The following is a 17,924-nucleotide window of genomic DNA, read 5'->3' on the forward strand; positions in this document are numbered from 1 at the left end:
AAGACTCCAAGGTGCTGATATACCACTTGGTACAAAGTTGGATCACTCCTTGATCTACTCTTAGGCAACAATCACTTAGCAACACTCTCTCTAGACTTATAAACACTAATCACTCTCTAATCTTGTGCTTAATCGCCTTGGATGATCACTTTAAGCACTTTAGTGGCTTGGATGTCTTCTCAGGTGTAAATGAACTTCTCTGAACTTCAGCACATTCAAATGGCTGAGTGAAAGGGTATTTATAGCTTCAAACCCGCACAATAGTCGTTAACCCCATGACTCTGAAAAGCTGTTAACACCGGATGATCTAGCGAGAACAGTAGTACTAACACTGAATCATCCAGTGAGTACACTCTCACAAACTAGTCTTTAGAACCCCACTCAAATCTCTATAAATACCGAACACTCTGATGTATATTTCATCTCCATCACCGGACTATCCGGTGAGTTATCCTGAGCATTCCGAGCTTTTTCTTCTTCTCTATGTAAATCACTCCGGTGTATTCATCAAGTGCACATCACTCAATGACCGGACTATCCGTTGAGTTATCTTTAGCCAACTGAGCCAATGCAACCCTCTCTGAAAATATTGGTCTGGTGTTACATAGTCTTCATCACCGGACCTTCCATTGGGTTGAACTTCGTTCTGCTTCTTTGCACTGTTTATTGTCTGGTGTATTATCCGATGCTCATTTTATTCACACCGGACCATCTAATGTATCATAATTATGGTCTAATGGGGTCATTTTTGCTACAGTGAGAACCCATCCATCTCTTACACCTAACCCCATGCATTTCAGACAGCATCACATGGAAGCACGATGCTCACAATGAATATTCCTCAAAATCTGCATACCTAGCCCAATTTCTTGAGTCAACCATCACTGACCTAGACAAGATGATATGGCGTGTTTGGGCACCCCAAAGTGTAAGTATTTTGCATGGCTAGCAGTTCATAATCACCTATGGACGACGAATAGATTGGAGTCACGAGGATGGCCTAATCCAAGCACATGCCTGTTGTGTTGAGCGACCCTGGAGACATCGGTCCATCTATTTTCTCATTGTTGATATACACGACGTGTCTAGGAGCAATTTGGAGCATGGCTCCTAGCCAATTTACCCGTGCCAGCCAACTAGAGCGGGTTCCAATTGGTCCTCGAGTGGTGTTGGGAAACTGGGGGTTGGAGGGGTACTCAGAAGACTTTTCGTACGATTCTAATCCTTATATTGTGGGAGATTTGGAAAGAGCGAAATACAAGGATTTTTCAATGCACGAAGAAGCCCGAATCTAAGATCAAAGAAGAAGCACAGACCTGGTGCCTAGCAGGAGCAAAGCATTTGGTTGACGTCATGCCAAACTTGTAAGTTAGCTCTTGGTTTTCGTCGATGGCCGAAGTGTGCAGCCTGCCGTGTGTACTTATGATCATGCCCCGTTAGCTCAAAGCTAGACTTGTTTTCAGTACTTTGTACTTTGTTTTCTCTTGCTATATAATTAAAACCAGCAGATCTCCTGTTGATTCCATTTCAAAAACATGTCCGCATACACGAATGTATAGATGTGCACGAGTACTTCAACTGTTTTCTCAAAATTCTTGTTCCGCGCGTGACCACTGGTGTCCAAGTCACGGATGGCTGTAGCATGAGCCCACACAATTTTTTTCTGACATCTATTTCTCAAAACTTTTGAGCAAAATTTTTCTGTTTAAACTTTACTCAAAGCTTTTGAGCATAACTTTTCTTGTACAATTTTTTTCTCAAAACTTTTTAAAGTTAAACTTAACTTTCCCAAATCGGAAAAACACGGGAGGGATTTTTTTTTTCAAAAACGAAAAGAGTGGAGGCTGTTAGGATGGTACGCACGTTCGCTTCCTCATGTGCACACTCCTTAGTACTCATTGCATTTGTCTGGCCACTAGCACGGGCCACTAGCCCTCACTACAGAATATCCGTATCAGCATCATCCACCGTCCGATCGTCAAATCTATCGGTTAATATTTGCCGAAAATTTATGTCGTCCGACATTTCCCGAAACACGATCTTCCCCACAAAAGGAAACGCAATATTTATTGTTTCTCTCCTTCATCTCACCACCACACGATTTCTCTCCGTTCTCCTCCCTCTCCGTCTCTCCCTCCCCTCCCCTCCTCTTGAACCCTCCACGGAAAAAAAAAACCCGAACAATTCGAGATTTGTATTAAGGTCTCGGTTGCTGCTGACCGGGAGGGTGATTGGAGGAGTAGCGGCCTAATTGGTGAGCACTTATTGGGTTTTGGCTAATTTCTCGCATCAAGTTTCCGTCGTGTTTGCTTCTGTTTTTGATCCGCTCCAGTTTTCACTATTCTGTTTCGATTTGTTCTTCTTGCTTCTTTTCTTCGTCCAATTCGCATATCCCAGCTCGTTGGTGGATCTTAACCGTTTTCTCGGTGTGATTTGATGCTTGTGCTTGGAAAAATTGAATCTTTGACGTGAATTCGAACCGTAAATATTCGATTTTTTCCACGCGTTGTTGCTGAGATCTAGAGGTGCTTACGTGTTATTTTTTTGCTCAAATCCGCCTTCCTGGATTGGATGGAAGCTCGTGGTAGTTTGGTGTGAAATTTGCTAAATCTTGGCGTTCAGTTTGAGATGAGCTGTGTGCTCTTCGCAGTTTGGTCCACGGCACGATGATGGTGAACGCGAAGCTCCAGAAGCAGGCGCCGCTGCCGCCGCGCAGCCCGTTCCCGACGGTGGCGGCGGCGCCGTCACAGTACGCGGACCACGGCCTGATCGCCCGGACGCAGGGCGCCTCGCACCACCGGCATGCTCATGGGCACGGGCACGGGCACGGGCATCACCAGCGCACGTCGTCGGAGAGCTTCATAGAGGAACAGCCGTCGTGGCTCGATGACCTTCTCGACGAGCCCGAGACGCCGGTGCGGCAGCACGGTCGGGCCGGGCACCGCAGGTCGTCGAGCGACTCCTTTGCTCTGCTCGATGGAGGTGCTGCCGGTGCCGGTGCTTACGCCAATGGCTTTGAGGCGATGGGTGTAGGAGGTGGGCAGGCTGCGCCATGGGGCGGTGTGCAGGACTACTACGCCAAGCCAGGCCCGTTTGGGAGGCCACAGGGCCGGCCATGGGAGCAAAGCATGCCGAATTTGGTGGGTTACAGGCATGGTGGTTGCCCATCAGTGCCGGCGAAAGAGAAGGTTGGTGGACATCATGGGCCACCGAACGCATTGAGGGATCGTGACCATGGCATGGACAAGAGAGCTCCTGACGAGGCAGGGCATGATCAAAAGGTTGGGGTGAAGGAGGGTGTGCCGCCGAAGTATGCACAGTCAGAGGCGGACACCAAGCGTGCTAAACAGTGAGTTTGATTTCTACTCGTGTTATCACCTTCAAGGGTTATCTTTGGATTCTAGAATTTCACACTTGCACAATACTAATTGTGGTATCTTAACAGAGCTAGCTGATTACTGTAACTCCAAGCAGACATATAAATGGATTACCTGATGCGAATACAATTGTTCAGATGTTACAGAATGCAGATGTTGCATATGCTGTGAATCTGTCATTTCGAATATCCATGAACAATGAACAGTACAGTAGATGCGACCTGTGGCAACATAAAGGCAAAAAAGAAAAAAACTTGACCACGGGGAGATGTCCCCGTGACTTTGTCTTAAGAGAGGGGAGTACCAAACCCTTTAGAGAAGTACTCACACGACCTGCGAGCACTCGGGTTCGAGCCTGGATGAGCGGACTCTCAACTAGAGGCTCTACCAACCAAGCTATTGCCTGGTTCGCCATTAAGGCAAAATAGATTGTCATAGTTTTTCAATTTGCAACTTGATAAGTCTTAAATCAGATGTGTCTTCACTTGTCCGCTTTGAGATTAGCAAAATATTGTCTAATCTATTTTTACATTGTTTGAAAGTAAGATATTCGAAATCTTGTCAAATCTGATTATTAGGATATCATACAATCCGGTATTTAAATAAGGATATCATGCACTTCAATCTTGTCAAATCTGTATGATGAGATAGCCATGATTGGCATTTTTGTAATGTTTTTTATGCTTGTCTTTGTTTCCATATTGGTTGCAGGCAATATGCTCAGAGGTCCCGTGTCCGGAAGCTCCAGTATATTGCAGAGCTTGAGAGAAAAGTCCAGGCATTGCAGGTGAGCTTGCCGCAGCAATATTTTCGACTTGTCTTCCGCAATTTGGTGCCATATGTGACTGAATATTTATGTTTGAATAATGCAGTCAGAAGGGATAGAAGTGTCTGCTGAATTGGAGTTTCTTACCCAACAGAATATTATGCTTGACCTGGAAAATAAAGCCTTGAAGCAAAGGCTGGAGAGTATAGGACAGGAGCAACTAATTAAACGCTGTAAGTATGCTCTGCAGTTATTTGGTTTTCCTTTTCGTCACAGTTCTGTTCTCCACCCTGTTCATTTCAGTAATTGCATTAAGTCTCACTGATCAATTAGTATAACAAGATATTCATATTTGCTTGAGACATGAACTAAAATGAAATTCTTCAGTTTACCGAATACAATTTTCATTATTATTTTTTATTCATAGTTCATCCCCAATGTACTCCTATGATACTAAAGGGGGCATGCAGCAGCAGGTCTTAATTATTTTAAGGATCTAGTAAGCATGAGAATAAATAATTTTCTGAATGATGTCTTCTCAGTTCTCAACCAAAGGAACAAAAACAAACTCTGACATGCAGAGTTGCAGACAATACTCTTAACTCATAAATAACACTTTAATATCATATTGTTTTCTCAGTAGGATTTCTAGATTTCTGTGCCTCTAAGGTTGAACTTTGGGCTGAACTTTTCTAAGAAAACTTTGGTTTCTAACTTCTAGTGAACTTGGTTGACAAACACTCTTCGTCTAATTAATGCAGAGACCTTAGGAACCTTGAACCAAAATAAGAAAACATAACTACCAACTACCTAGCCAAGGGAAGCTTGGCCCAACCCAATTATGCTAGTCTGCCGACCTTAGCCAAGATGTGCAAGGGAACCAAATAATTCCATGTTCCCTTACTATTTCTAGAATTTATTGGACAAAATTAGTGCAGCATATTGTAACCAATAACAAATGAAGTTCTTTGTGGAGTTACTCAATAGGCTTGCTGAAGTTGGGGTCGTAAGTCATGTGGTGTATACATCCTAACAATAGGAGTGAATCTTTTCTATATCCATGTATATTGCTTTTATAGCTCTCCATCACGTTGCCATTCAAATAAATAATCAACATACCAGTGGTTGTATCTCATAAGGTTTGCATATGTTGTTAAATTGTTATAATTCCACTTTACTTAAAATAGTGAATGTTATCTAAGAAATTTAATTAGCTTACAAAACAAAAACTTATGGCTTGTGTTTCTCAAGAGAGAATGAGAAAGTGCTGTCTTAATTGGAAACCATGAGATGATATAACCATCTTCCATGCAATGGTTTTCAGTAGTGTGGATTGCTTTACTGAAGTACTGGATGGAAGCTAAGATTTTTTTTTATTTTTTATTCTTATGTGTTGCAGTTCAACAGGAGATGTTTGAGAGGGAAATTGGTCGTCTCAGATCACTGTATCAGCAGCAGCCACAGCCTCCTGCTCATGTTCGTAGTAACAGCAGAGACCTCGATTCCCAATTTGCTAACTTGTCTCTGAAACACAAAGATCCCAACTCGGGACGAGACACTCTTTCCAGGCCTCTTCGTACTTAGTTCTTTTCAGCCTTTTGTTCTTGTGGATTCCGCACCAGTTGCCACCACACTGGCCGTCATCTGCCTCAAGAAAGGAGAAGTGCACTTGGAATGAGTGAATAACATCGGAAATGCTAGCAACTATGGATCTGATCCTTATTCTTTCGAGATATGCACCTGGCGGTCATCCTCAGCTTGCGTCCATTGTTGATGTCGACCAGTCGGAGGTGTTAGGATTTCTTTTTAGCTAGATGCTTTTCTAGCATCATTGTACCATTTCGGATGCTAGGGTTCTAATTTGTTCCTATTCTCTTTGTTTCCTGCAATGCGTCCTTCATGCATCTTAGCCATGTTTGGATTAGTCTACCGTATCGATGGAATGTGGAGCACTAGTCAGCATTTGATAAGATGCTTTGGAAATGTGCCACATCCTCGACAAGTGTAGGTTGTACTATTTTATTATTTATCGGTACTGAATAAGCTAGTGCAAATGAAGTTTTAGCGTTCTTCAGAGTTCATGATGTGCCTGATGTTGCAAGTATCCTATGAAATTCTGTCAACTGATAAACCATCTCTTTGTGCTCTATGCTTCTTTTTTTTCTTGCAAGTATCCTATGAAATCCTTGTTGATGTCAGTATCAGGGTTCGAAAATGCTATGGTAACAACTCAGTTATTACGGTTACCGGTTAATTCGGTCTGCATCGTATTTAGAAACTGAGTGGTTATTGATTAAACTCAAACTCAAAATTCAAAATAATTCAAAAAATTGACAAAATTTTATGGTTTTTACCGAATTTCACCGAACTACTGTACTGTTACCGACCCCGGGCGCTTTTTTAAGGTCTATCGAATTTGTGAACCCTGATCAGTATGTGGTTTTCTACTATTTAGGACAGGTTGTATGCTCTGAATGCGGTTTGCTAGTAAAGCATCTATGACTCAGAGAAATGTGTGTTCATCTAACACCCCTTCGGATACCGAATTCACCATTTTTCTTGAATATGCAAGAGATCCGCGTATCATTGCATTAAGAAGAAGGAAGACCAAAATAGCCAAGTTGATTTAGTTTATAAGAAAAATCAAGCTCAAAAAACTCACAACAACACGGTTTAAAGAAATCGGCAAATAACTTCGACATGATAATACGACCTCAACTCGAAACAAACCCCTATACCAAAAGGTACAACCCGACAGACAGACAACTCTAACCCAACTCAACTCGTGTGCTAACTAGCCAAACAACCGTGTCCCTCACAACTTGATCGGCGGAGCCCTGCTCCCACACCGCATCTCCCTCATTCGGCCAGCGGAGCCCTGCTCCCACACCGCATCTCCCTATTTCGGCCAACGGAACCATGCTCCCACGCCGGACTTCTCTGACACACAAGTTGGCAGCGCGTCGCTTCGGAGGAGCGCACATCAAACCAAGTTGCTAGCATGAAGCACCAATCCAGCAAGAAGAGCCGTCGTGGAACGAGGATGTAGGGGCAACACCTACAAAATAACAGGTAGACACCGAAGAGCATGGTGGCCATCCGAGACGACGCCTTCAAGAAGGGAGTGACGATGACGCCATCGTCACTCGACTGGAGAATCGGACAGAGTTTTCACCTAAAGTAGCCACGAGGGAGGAGTAATTTCTCTAGTGGCGCCTTAAGGAAGCAAATGATGCCCCAAGGACGTCAACGTCACCAGCACCAGCATGAAGCCGGGCAAGGCTTTTGCCCATGACTCCTTCGCCCGCAAGTCTGCGCAGGGCAGCATAGACCGAGAAAGGCCACGTCTAGCTCGACAGGCAGCAGACGAGCCGCAACAACCTCACAACTCCCAGGAGTTGGAAACCCCGCAACCCCACCAAGCGCCCCCGCGAAGGAGGGGAGAAGCCGAGGGCCACCCAGGCCGAGGGGTGGGTAGGGGGAGGGATGAGTAATGCAACCGTTGCCACACGGCTGGCACTGCACCGACAGCGCAGCAACGTAGCATGGGCAGCGCCGGTGACACGTAGCCGCCGCCAAGCCACCAAGGAGGTCAGCCTAGCCGCCGAACGCCACAGACATCGCGACGCCAAGATGAAGGGTGAGCGCGTCCAACAGGAGGTAGCAACAGAAGCTGTCGACGACGCCGCCCGCCCCATGACGCCTCGGGTATAGGCTGGTACCGCACGTGCCCATGGTGGTGACTGGATTAGATGGCCGACATCGTTGGAGAGCAGCCCGGGGGGATAGAGCTATGGGTAGGACCACCAACACGGCGACACCCTGGAGCCCCCCACCCCCAGCCACAGGCAACCCCCTGTCGAGACAGCCGACCGAGCCCGCCAACCCAAGGCCAACCAAGCAGGACCAACGACATCCAGACCAGAGCTCAAAGGGCAGATCCACCCCTGTTGAGGGCAAATCTGACCCTAGGAAGCCGCCAGAGACGAGGACATTGGGAGTAGCTACGACAGAAGGCTACCTATCGGGAGGAGAGAAAAGAGGGAGGGGAGAAAGAAACACAGCCGCAACGGCCTGGCTTCGAACCCATCGCTGGCCGCTGCCACTAATGTCCGCACGCCAACGGCGACAGCTAGATCTAGCCTTGTTCTCGGGTGCTGACAGAGGGAGGAGTCGCCCCCCGAGTCACCAGACGGGGCGATGCTGGGTCCAATATATTTTTAGGTCAGTATTACTGAATTCACCATAATACGTATTCTTTTTAGAGTCATAACGCTACGCAAAAAACTGCAAGAGTTCAGTACTAGACTAAAGGAAGCCAGTGCATACAACGATTACAACTATATCAGACACTTCAAACAATGATGATGAGCCCCAACTTTCCCCATAGCAGCAACTTTCGTAAGCTAAGGTGATTGCGATAACAGTGTGAATCCCGGATTTTAGCAAAATCGTTTTAAAAGCCATAAAAATAAAGAAATCTGCCCTCCGGTGATAAACTGGTTACACAAAATCGTTCGATTCTATTTCTGATCAACGTCCATTTGTTCTGCAGGTTTGTTTGCTCTATGACAAGCCACTGCGTTGTCAAAAGTCCCTCTGACATGCTGGCACATAACCATCAGATCCTGTAAAGCATCTTTCAATACATCCTTTGCTGGATCTCCTGCCAATAGAATAAACATGCGTCAGGAGTGTGAGCACCTTCAGGGAGTAGGCCAGTAATGAAACCGTCAAATGATCAGTTACTGCATTAACAGTTACTTGAAATATATAACCACTATCACAAAACAAACCATATACTAGATCTATAGTTTTCGGAGAAAAGAAAATTCAACAAGTTATCCAAATACATTTAAGTGTTCTATATGACTTATGATTATAGTAGGAAGTAGCACAACGAATGCGATTCTTGCAAAACAATACAACAGCTTCAGTACATTCCACAATGACCAAAGGAAATGAATGTCAGGATCATATGCCACTTCACGATACCTGTCGTCTGAACTCTTATGTTGACTTTGTTGTCAGCAGGATGAGGGATGCTATATCCACAAAATGCTACCCTTGGGCTGTGAGCACAGAGAAGATCACAAATACAGAATTAATAGTCTTGAATTCCGACAGATAGAATATATCTGGTATCTATATCAAATGGTTTTTGCAAGGTCAAGTTTGTGACGAAAGTAAAAGGAAAGACCTGTTGCACTTCTCTTAAACTCTAATGCAACAAATGGTTTAAGTGCGATATGGTTTGTAAGTATGCATCTTCGGGGTTGACTTGAAAGTTTTACATGTCCTATATTTGCTAAACATGAAATTTGAACGAGTGATCCCTAAACATTGACTTGGGAATCAGTGTGTTAATGCTTAAATGGCCGCAGAAAAGCTGAACGGATGAGCTGGTGAATGTGATAAAAAAGTAAATCCTTAAATGATCTGACTTTATAGACACATTCTCTTGAGATGTCCAGTTATCTATACTTAGGATGCGCAACTTAATGTGGAGCACAACAAAGTATAGTACAAGAGACTCGTGACAAATTGGTCTAAATTGATACAAGCAGAAATTTAAATAAATGATAATTGACATCAACAGGCCAAGATGATAATTTACAAAGCACTACCATATGCACTTTCTTTTTTAATGTTTGTGGTTTTCTAATGATCACAACCTGATGAGGAAGAAATTACAGTATCCCTCTTGCAACCCAGTAAGTTACTAAATGATGATATTATCATCAATAACTGTTCAATAAACACAAGTTCTGAGTTCTAACACATTGCAGAATCATAAAATGCATCCCAAAGTTACTACTACTTTGCTGCTTGCATTATCCACAGAGCATCCTCTGTTATACTGATCATATGCCTGCACCAAAATCCTGTCTAATCGCACTTTGGCAGCAGCACAACCGCAACATTTCACAAAATCACAACCGGATATATACGGATTCTTCGGAACTGGATAAAGAAGGGGAAAAGAAAATGAAAGAAAACCAAGAAACTTCACTTCACTTACTCCTGGTTGAGGACGAATCTGACGGAGTTGGCGAGGGTGTGGTCCTCGTCCACGATGGAGAAGGTCGACGCGCTCGAGTCCGTCACCGACCCGTGCTCCATCGACGCCTACGGCCTCCCTCAGGTCGAGCGAGCTGTTCCCCCCGCGAAACACGAAGGAGAAGCTTAACATTGGAAGAAACAGAAAGAAAAAAAAGGTCGAAAAAACGAAACCAGACGAGAAATCAGCCAGAAAAGCAGAGTCAACTCACCAGAAGTAACTAAGATTGGTTGATTCTTTAGGCAGGAACCGCGCGAGATTCGAAGGAGAAGAAATTTCTCGCGCGGGAGCTGGGACCGGGAGTTGCCGGAAGCAAAGAGTGTGGCTTGTGGCGGCGCAGTGGGTTAGGACGGAAGAAATCAACAAGGGCTCCTAATGGACGAACCTTCCCGGCTGTCAAAACTGCAGCCCTGTGGCCTGGTGAGCAGGATAGCTTCGCTGACGTATTTACGACTTTTATTTTATTCGTATTGAATTGTTACCAAAATCAACCTAATGTTGTGACCGTCAATTAAATATCTAGTGATCCAAATCACTTTCTCACCCTAACCCTAACCCATCTCCAACACCATCCCACTACCACCACCACTCCCCTCCATCTGTCTCGATGACAGATGCCACCCCACGCTTTACCGTTGCTAGACTTGATGCCTTTGTGACCCACCAATGACCGCTTCCTTCACTTCCTTTGAGAACATATTCTTCCCTGCACCGGTCTCCTCCTCTTCTTTTTCAAAGTGATGAGACGTCCCTACGCCACCCTCCTCCGTCTCTTGCCGCCCTCACCATACTAATCTATCTCTGATAGTACGCTGCTTTGCACTACCCACTACCGAACCTCTACCACCGCACCGTAGGCGCCTCGCTGAGTCACCCACCACCGCCGTCACTATTGGGCCGGATTGCCTCCCAAGCTATACCTCCAAAGCCTAAGAGGCCTCCACCCCAAACTCTAATATGGAGGCTCCCTAGAGAAGACAACGCTGACGACCTTGTACCTAAATGGACGCGTATCTTCTGACTTTGTGAAGCAAAGTCACTGGAACGTACAGTAATATGAGTCTGGTGAACAGCATACTGCCATTATTTATTGTAGCAAGTAATCTAATACGTCTGTTCCGGATCTAACGGTTCAGAAAGACTAATGTCATGACACTGTTCATCCTCTAACTTTACTTCAGTAAAATCAGAAGATACAATTCCCACCCAAATATGGTGGCTCGCTGGAGTTCACATAGCTTGCTAGAGTTCACTGGAGATGGAGCTGGAGGTGGCCAAGCACAAATTCCGTTGCACATCTCAAGGTTAGAAATTCAAATGATCTCCACCCTTAGAATCTGTCACACGATGCTTAGCAAATCTCTTTTATTTTGTGGGTAATTTTCCTGCAATTTAATCATGTGATTTAGATTCATAGCATGTTTGCCTTTTATATCCGGTCAACCATTCCAAAGGCGTGATTAAACAATTTAGAAAAAGAAACCTTATTCAACATTTTCGAGGCAGCTTCAACAATTTATAAAACCCGTTTCAACATTTTGCAAGAAAATATTTAACATTTAATTTGAGATTTGTTGTAATTATATTTGAACTGCAGATTTTTTAAATTCATAAATAATAAATTATAAGCAGTATGGATCTTATTTTAGATTGGAGGCCTACAACATGTTTTAATCTTACTGTATGAAAGATAGACCAACTAGGTAAACTATCGATAGGTAATAGTGAGCGTATCTTTGCCAGAGAAAGACATCTATTATGAGGCTTGAAGGTCTCGAAGCCTATGATTAGATTGGGAGAGGTGGTCCTCGACCTTCTTGGCCCTTAGCCGCTGCCTGGTTTCGGAGGTAATCCATTCGGAGCCTGACGACGGTGTGTCGGAGGCAAAGCCGAAGACTAGTCGGGAGAGGTGGTCCTCGACTCCCTCGGCCCTTAGCCGCTGCCCGACTTTGGAGGTAATCCGTCAAGAGCTTGGCGACGGCGTGTCGGAGGCGAAGCCAAAGGCTAGTCGGGAGAGGTGGTCCTCGACCTCCTCGGCCCTTAGCCGTTGCCCGGCTCCAGAGGTAACCTGTCCAGAGCCTGGCGATGGCATGTCGGAGGCAAAGCTGAAGGCTAGTTGGGAGAGGTGGTCCTCGACCCCCTCGGTCCTTAGTCGTTGCTCGGCTCCAGAGGTAATCCGTCCGGAGCCTAGCGACGGCGTGTCGGAAGCGAAGCCAAAGGCTAGTCGGGAGAGGTGATCCTCGACCCCATCGGCCCTTGGCTGTTGTCCGTTTCCGGAGGTAGTCCGTGCAGAGCCTAGCGACGACGTTCTCCGACTCAGTCCTCGTCGCTGGGATATTACACCGTCGGTGGCGGAGTTGGTGGCAACGGAGCGGAGTTAGAGGGCCAGGGATTTGTCTGGGATCTTGCCCCAAGCTTCCGACCCCTGTGTAATCCTTTGTCAGTTCCCTCTGTAGCCAGGTATCCTGCTTATCTTCCGAGGTATTCCTCCTGGAAGGTCCTGAGGGTTTAGCAATTGTCGGTGTTGTGGCCATGCCCCGGTCTATGCAGGATGCACCGTATGCCTCCGGGGGTATCGGAGCTTGTGGTTGACATTGAGGTCGCTGTAAGGGGCCGTGTGCCCTGGAGTCTGTGGTTTCCCTAGGGCCTCCTTCCCTTTGGGGAGACCGTCGATGTCGTCCGATGAACCAGTTTTCAGAGCAGGAGTTCGGCTTCCTTGCGCGCGGTTGGCGTCAGAAGGGATGCATCGTGGTGTTGGCGGGGTCTGCGCACTCCAGATCCCTACGCCTCCTCGGAACCCTCTTTCGCCTGAGGGGCCCAAAGAGGACGATGGGTGGACAGACTCTCCGAAGGTGTTGGCTCGCTCGGGGCATCCCGGGTGTTGTCGAAGGAGATATTTTGGGACCAAGCCAAGTCGGGAACACCCCTGGATTCAATCGCACAGAACCACTGGAAAGCGGCCTGCTTGGCTGCGGCATTGGCCGCGACCTCTCCTGGTGTGGCGAGGTCTTCGCTATGCAAAGGCTGGAAGGCCTCCGTGCTGTCTGAAGTTTTCGTACCGACCCAAGGTTCTGGGTTGGTCAAGGCCGGAGGAACGCCGTCCTACACGACATCGGGACTGGAGGGTTTACGCGGTGTGTATGGCTGAAACATCGATGCATATGGTTGCATGGTTGCAATGGTGGATATGGCGGCTAGAGCTAGCACTTTGGTGGTTTTTCTGGTAGCTTCCTACCTCTCTTTAGCACTTCTGTGTTCGAGTCCCCACGGATGGAACGCTGTTGGAGCAAGAGATCATCTTGCCCCAGCAAGTACGACAAGAGTTTCTTCTAAGGAGGAGAGTCAAGCTTGGAGACGGAGTTTGAGAGGAAGGAACACAAAAAATGTATTGATAGTAGAAAAAATGGATTGGCCTAGGGGAGTATCACAGCGTGACTTTGTGTTTGCGTACCTTTGTGTCCTGTGTATTTCCCTCTGTGTTGTATTGAGCGTTCTCCTTATGACCCATCCCTGCCTAGATGACCACGACCCCCTATTATAAGGTGGTACATAGTTTAGTGTACAAGTTATCACTGATGTACAAATATCTATGACCTAGCCGAATTACTGGGCTTTATCCTGAATAACTACTTTTTACCCTATATAGAAGATAAATATCTATTGTGGTAACTATTATGGTGCATGCCCCCTGAGGGGTGAGCCGGTCGCCAATTGCGGCACGGTGCTGCTCTGCTAGGGGTGTCAGGACGACTTTCATTGCACTGGGGTGTCAGGATAACCACCACTTGCACCGGCATTAATCGCCCATCATCTCACGTCAGGTCGGTTGCAGGGGGTGTCCTTTCTTTCCTAATATTATCTCTGGAGACCTACTGCATCTTAAGGCCTCGAAGGCCGCACGGGCACCGGAGGGGTGGCCCGAAGGGGTCCACAGCTTCCGAGGGCCAAACCTCCTGCTGAGAGTTCAGAGGCTCAAGGCTTTGGAGAGGATTACTGTAGCTCCAAGTTTTAGGAAGGTCACGTACGTACCAGAGAGGTGGCCTGAAGGGGCCCGCAGCCTCCGAAAGTTGGGCATCTTGCTGAGGGTCTGGAGATTGGAGGCTCTGGAGGGACATTTGATAGCAATCTTCAACCATTGTCCTCAAGCTGGTCTATTTTCCCTCAACACTAGTTCTCCAAATCATGTTTCCATTCTTGTAAGCAAGTTAACTGACAAATTGTAGAATAACTGCAGATAAATAAAGAAGTTCATGAGATTTTAAGCCTAACATTAAGCAAGGCCAGTAGGGTAATGTTTTACCTGCAGCACATGATTTATTTGTCATCGTGCCCTTGACTATTCTATACATCTGCATCAAGTAAAGCAAAGAAGAAAAACAAAGAAAGGGAAAGATTAGACTAGACCTTGTGCTGCCATTTGGTTTAGTCTTGCAACGTGCTAGTTAAACTAGTTGTAATTAGTTAAACCAAACAAAGCACAATCAGTCGATGAAGAAATTAATTAAACACTATAGCAATATGGATGCATGGACACGCACAAAGTTACTCTCATGGCTGGCGAGGAGCTTCACTGCATGCACTAAATGCGCTGTCATCCACTGCATCCTCGGAGCTCCTCTTTCCATCGCCACTGCCATTCCCAGATCTGGTTGCACCTCCAGATAATGCCGGGCTAGCACCTAAGCTTCTTCAACCTCTGGGTCTGGCTAGGTTGGTGCAGTCATTGCTCCTGGAGGTCGCAGTGGCCATCCTACTGCACCGACGGAGGGCAGTGCGCAGGGCTAGGGAGAGGGGATGCGATCGGCAGGAGGGTGCCGCTACGCCGGAGGGCGGGCAATACAGGAGCAGGGTGGGTCATGGGAGGCGGGGAGAGTGGGAGATGAGGATGCTGCCGACCCGTCATCGAAATTGGAATTTCTTAGGGCACGCCGCGGGAGGTGGGGGTGATTTGGGGATAAGGATTAGCGACTTTTGGCTGGCGAGTTTTTTGGTGGCTTTTTAATTCAGCCAATTTTTTTTTGACTGGTACGGTTTTTTACCGGACCCCATCAGTAGAACCAAGAAAATCCGATAAATCATTTTTTTCAAACTGGTTTTTGTTTCCTTGGCGGCTACACCCTCACATACTGCTACGGCAGCAGGTACTGGCACAACCCGTGCTACCATCGACAATAATTTCTGCACGGGAGAGAAAGTCCTCTAGTGTCATCTCGCCCATGGTGCAAGCAGTGTCCTTGTCTCCCAAGCATGGAGGGCTCTGGATTGCTGCAGTGGCTACACTGCATCGCCACTGCGTCGGCAACTGGCGATAGAGAGGGAGTAGTGCGGGGCGAGGGTAGCGGCTTGGGAGACAAGAGGGAGCAGTGTGGAGCACGGGCGATGGCTGGGGAGATGAGGTGTTATTTAGGGTTTCTAATGGGCTAGTGAGCGTTGATATTGGACCGGCCCATATATTTGTTTATATGAATCAAACCTGAAGAATCACTGGGGTATATTGGCTCAGGCTTTGTGACAAAACAGATTTTGTCATTGAGGTGTACTAGGCACTGCCTCATATTTTATGAGACGATGATACATAGTAACGTCACAAAATAGTGGACATTCGATGATGACGGTAATAGTTCGTCATAGACACACCTAATGAAGCAACCCCACTACAGACTCATGATAAAATTTCTTGAATCGTCACCAAATAACCCCTATTTTGTGACATTTTTAGGTTTTTCTAAACCATTTTTGTCATACATAATTGAATTTCTTGTAGTGTCTCCTTGGTGAAGACCTTTTTTGTTTGTAAGAATTTTTAGGTTTCATCGTTCACTTTGACTGTTACGCTTCCTCCGAAAATAAAATTCTCAACCTAAAAGCACCATTTAGACTAAAAACCTTTAATCCAGAGGGACCATAGGAGAAATGGCCATTTGACTCTTCCTATCACTATTACAAAAGCTATTTTTCGAGACACCTAGGTTTCATTTCTACAGGCGGTTCATAGGATAAATCGCCTGAGTAAGTGTCAGCGACCCCATGCGATTGTGGACCGCCTGTGAAAACTAATTTCCATAGGTGAAATAGCTCTATTTTCATAGGCGGTTCACATAAGGAACCGCTTGGGGAAATAACTCCATAAATAGTGCATCCAATCGGGTAGCTACATTCTGACAGAGAGCTCTACTATTCGAACAGTAGAGCTCAAGGTGGTGGCGGATTTGAAAAGTAAAGGGGGAAGGTTTTATTTTTGAATTCCTTGGAGGAGCCATCTAAGGTACGGGTATCTCATCCCTAGCTAGCATTTTTTAAGTTTAGATTTAGATTTAAGACTTAGGTTTAGATGTGATCTAGAGATGCTCATGGTTCTTGCTATTTAGATAATCGAATTAGCTAAAATTTATTGCCAATATTGATTTAATTGTATAGATTCACATGATTCTAGCATTATATTTAAAAAATATAGTTAGAATTTGAAGTTTTTTAGTCTTAGGAGGTTTCATCATGAATGGGGATTTTTTTCTAGATCTAGATCTCTAGGGAGAGGCAGAGAGAGAATAATGAATTCACATTATTTTGAGCCATAACTTTGCGCCAATGTAGATTCAATTGCGTAGACATATTATAATTATAACAAGCCCATTTTTCTTTTTTTAAAATCTTTTTTATTCTGATTTTTAAATTAATTAATTAATGCATCTAATTTTGTGGTTGAAGTTAAAGATGGACATAGCATGGATGTACGATACGCCAAGATATGAAGAAATATATATCAAAGGACTCTCTGTTTTTATTGAAGCTGCCGAGAATGACGCTTTGAGTAAGAAGATAAAGGAAATATATTGTCCATGTCTGACTGTAAGAACCAGAAATTGTGGGACAAATCAAATATAATCAAATCACACTTGATCTTGAGAGGTTTTTGTTGAGGATTACACATGTTGGTCCAATCACGGTGAACAACGTACAAGCGAACCAAACGAGGACATCACTGCTAATCAAGTGGATGGTGATGATGAGGGAGTAGTCGAAGGCGACACTGATCTTATGATGGATGATGATACTGATTTTGATCTGAGGAAATGTTCCGCCACGCAGAACCATATTTTTTAAGGGACACGAGAGGTTTAGATAATTTTGAGGCGTTACAAAAAGCACCAAAGGAACTTTTGTATGAGGAATCGAAGGGTTGTGATAAGGAGTTTACGGTATTGCATTCGGTGCTTGAACTTCTAAGGCAGCAATGGATGGTTCGACAAGAGTTCCTCGGATCTATTGAGTCTCTTGGCAAACATGCTTCGAAAGCCTAACTCCTTACCCACCACCACTTATTAGGCGAAAAAGCTTATCTGCCCGTTGTCATTGGATGTGCAAAAAATACACGCGTGTCCGAACCACTGTATCCTCTACCGTAAAGAGTATGAAGCCTTGGATAGATGTCCAGTGTGCAATGCGAGTCGGTACAAGAGGAATGATGATTGTGAGGATGGAGATGGTTCTGCCAATGCGAAGAAGAAGAAGAGTAATGCTAGTCGTGACGAAGAAGACACTTGTTCCAATGCGGAGAAGAAGAGAAGAAGTCCTGCGATGATGATGTGGTACCTATTAGTGATCTCCCGCTTGCAACGTTTGTACTCGAGCCATAAGGACTCTGAACTGATGCGTTGGCATTTCGATAAGCGCAAGAAGGATGAAACTAAGCTTCGACACCCCGCTGATGCTAGCCATTGGA

The 17,924-nt window shown here is 45.5% G+C and overlaps 2 protein-coding genes across 2 annotated transcripts; one reads left to right on the top strand and one right to left on the bottom strand.

Moving 5' to 3' along the window:
- The first annotated feature begins 2,069 nt into the window (after positions 1 to 2,069).
- Positions 2,070 to 6,219, top strand: LOC133900394 (uncharacterized protein At4g06598-like). Its single transcript, XM_062341513.1, has 5 exons — positions 2,070 to 2,254; positions 2,651 to 3,349; positions 4,089 to 4,164; positions 4,250 to 4,376; positions 5,543 to 6,219. Exons 2-5 carry the CDS (start codon positions 2,667 to 2,669, stop codon positions 5,725 to 5,727), a joined length of 1,071 nt encoding a protein of 356 aa, XP_062197497.1. The 5' UTR covers positions 2,070 to 2,254; positions 2,651 to 2,666; the 3' UTR covers positions 5,728 to 6,219.
- Positions 6,220 to 8,425: 2,206 nt separating this feature from the next.
- On the bottom strand, positions 8,426 to 10,627 carry LOC133899899 (DNA-directed RNA polymerases I and III subunit RPAC2-like). The gene is made up of 4 exons (XM_062340932.1): positions 10,416 to 10,627; positions 10,166 to 10,298; positions 9,139 to 9,215; positions 8,426 to 8,809 (listed from the first exon to the last, which is right to left on the bottom strand). The coding sequence occupies exons 2-4, from the start codon at positions 10,264 to 10,266 to the stop codon at positions 8,667 to 8,669; spliced, it is 321 nt and encodes a 106-aa protein (XP_062196916.1). The 5' UTR covers positions 10,267 to 10,298; positions 10,416 to 10,627; the 3' UTR covers positions 8,426 to 8,666.
- Between the last annotated feature and the right edge of the window lie 7,297 nt (positions 10,628 to 17,924).

Source organism: Phragmites australis, chromosome 19, assembly GCF_958298935.1.
Source record: "Phragmites australis chromosome 19, lpPhrAust1.1, whole genome shotgun sequence".
Classification (NCBI taxonomy): Eukaryota; Viridiplantae; Streptophyta; class Magnoliopsida; order Poales; family Poaceae; genus Phragmites; species Phragmites australis.